The 2,535-nt window shown below is 51.9% G+C and overlaps 1 protein-coding gene across 1 annotated transcript in view; it reads right to left on the minus strand.

Annotated features, from left to right (window-relative positions):
* VOLCADRAFT_104939 (uncharacterized protein) overlaps positions 1 to 2,535 on the minus strand; it is a 10,776-nt gene that overhangs the window by 3,504 nt on the left and 4,737 nt on the right. Inside the window, exons 8-10 of the mRNA XM_002951033.1 lie at positions 1,879 to 1,964; positions 659 to 733; positions 38 to 195 (exon numbers count right to left, since the gene is read on the minus strand). Coding sequence (XP_002951079.1) covers positions 38 to 195; positions 659 to 733; positions 1,879 to 1,964 — 319 coding nt within the window. The remainder of the gene's footprint in view (positions 1 to 37; positions 196 to 658; positions 734 to 1,878; positions 1,965 to 2,535) is intronic.

Here is a 2,535-nt window from a genome sequence, read left to right on the forward strand (position 1 = left end):
TTGGCGGGAGGTGGCGACAGAGTCGGCGGCGGGGGACTGGGACTGAGTGCGGGCGGCTGAGTGGGCGTGAATGTAAGGCCCGCGACATTGTCGCCTGAGGCGGACATGAAGCCGGCTCGGTTGGTGTACGACATCAAGAAAAAGCCGTTGTCGCCCCAGGAGGTTCCCCAGCTGTTCTTGGCGATCCAGTAATGCCTGCGTGTTCATGCGTTACGTGTGTACGCACGGGTGCCGGTGGTGGTTGGACGGTTTGAACGGTTAATAAGCGCCGGCGTTGTGGGGTCGCCCATCAACCTTGGCGGTCAGGCAAGCAGCCCTACACGCTGCACCCACCCCCTTCTGGGCTGTAGCCAGCGCCCCTTTCTAGTCGCTTCCAAGATTCAACTCCTCGCATGCGCGGGCAGATATACAAATGCTGTCGAGGCCCCGCACATGCTGTCGCGGACATACATACATGCATACATGCATACACCTCGTGGATTCAGCTATAGCTAACTAGCAACCTCAACAAGACTGCACCCTCATAAACGCTTCCGAAACCACCTCGCTCGCTCCAAAACCCGATAGTACTGCAGCAGGGCTCCGGCAACATGTACATGCGTACGTACGGAAGCGTACGGGAATGTACGAACGCACAAATCCAGTGGCATTTACGTACCCAGTGTCATTGTATCCGATGCATAGAACCTGGTGATAACCCGATAATGCGCTCTTGCCGTCCCACACGTACGGCCTGTACGGCAGTACGAAGGAGCCGGGGATGAGTGGGTGGGTGGGAGGTTAAGCACGGTAAGTTGGCTTTAAGCGGGTAATAGGGTGTGCTTGGTGTTTGATGACACGGTGTTTGATGACACGGTGTTTGATGACCGGGGATTACATATGAGGATCATAACGGCTATAAGCTACAGGCATCTAGCCACCACATACTTCCCCCGCCCCGTCCATCTCCGCGTCTTAACACTAGGGTTGCATAGATTATTAGAATGGCAGGCGTTCTCTACTAATTCTAATATTATTTCTAATTAGAACGTTAGAAATAATATTAGAAGACCTGGGGTAACTTCTCAGGGAGGGGGAGTTTTCACTTCGGAGTTTCACCATGGTTACGGCAGATCCTAACCCAGGTGTTTTTAACGGTTTTTACGGGGCTACGACACCCGTAACCAGGACTTCTCAGCCAAACCCCCGGTCGAAGTGACCTCTGGGTCACTAATTTCGCCTTTAAACTGTCTTAGACTGTCTTAAACTGTCTCTGCGTACGCCTTCCCAACATCTTTGGTACCTGAACCAAGAGTCCAAGAGTCCAGTCCTAATTGTCTGCAAAGCAACACCCAACACACAGTCCGGACATGCCAAACCTGTCGCCCCAAAACTTCTGCTGCCTTGCTGTGCTTCTTAAGATGGTTGGGAGCTGTTGCAGACGGATTTTTGGCACCCAGCACCTCGCCGCAAATGGTGCACTTCAGCTTCACGACTCCTTCTGTCAAGATGACGGTGAAAAACGACCACCAGGAAGCACTGCCTCTCGCTTTTGCACTCTTCAGGGCTTCCGCGTAGGCTGGAGCGTCTAGCTCCTTGTTGCCATAAGTGTATGTTGCTTTAGGAGTCTTCGAAACTGGTGGTTTTGATGGCCCAGCATCAGCATCAGCCATTTTTCCTAGAAAAATGTGCCGTTGCAGGCTGCGGAGGCGGTCTGAATAGCCATTCTAATGGGTGTACGACATTAGAACGTTCTAATCTGTTCTCAAGGGGTCTTCTAACTTTCTCATTAGAATTCTAATTAGTTTAATTCTAATATTATTTCTAACTTCTAATGCGCCTGCAACCCTACTTAACACTGTAATTAATACCCGCATTCGAGGTAGGTTGAAGACTTACGCGGAGCCCTTCCTCCAGTTATAAAAATCGTTGTACACCGCAAAGTACGTCAGTACGGCGCCGTAAAGTCGTATGTGATCCTTAGCCTGGACGAGATGGGACGTACCGAGATGGGGGCCCCACACCACAAGATCAGATGCTGCAAGAAAGCATGCCGTCGTGAATGGATGTGAAAGCTGGTTTGTGGCGTGACAGTCACTTAGGGTGTGAATATAAATCCGGGCCCCTTGTGTATGTCTCTCAAACCTAGTGAGGTTGAGTACTGAATATAGAAACATATCATCGCCCAGACGGCGGTTTGCTAGATAGCTGGTAAGGTAGCAAACACGGCTACCACTACCACAACTACTACTCAGCTCATGCTTCGTAGGCCGTTAGATCGCTAATCCCCTGCCCCATTCAGGTATCAACATACCCATACCAACCCTTGCCTTTTCCTGTTCCTATCCTTACCTTAAATTCATCTGCACCTGCAACCTTCTTACCCCGTGGGGCCCCCAACACCATCCCTGAACCCCAACCCCCCCAACACCTTCCCTGAACCCCCCCTCCCCCAACACCTTCCCTGAACCCCAACACCTTCCCTGAAACACCCCCCCAACACCTTCCCTGAAACACCCCCCCCAACACCATCCCTGAAACACCCCCCCCCAACAC

This window comes from Volvox carteri (genome assembly GCF_000143455.1).
Source record: "Volvox carteri f. nagariensis unplaced genomic scaffold VOLCAscaffold_21, whole genome shotgun sequence".
NCBI lineage: Eukaryota > Viridiplantae > Chlorophyta > Chlorophyceae > Chlamydomonadales > Volvocaceae > Volvox > Volvox carteri.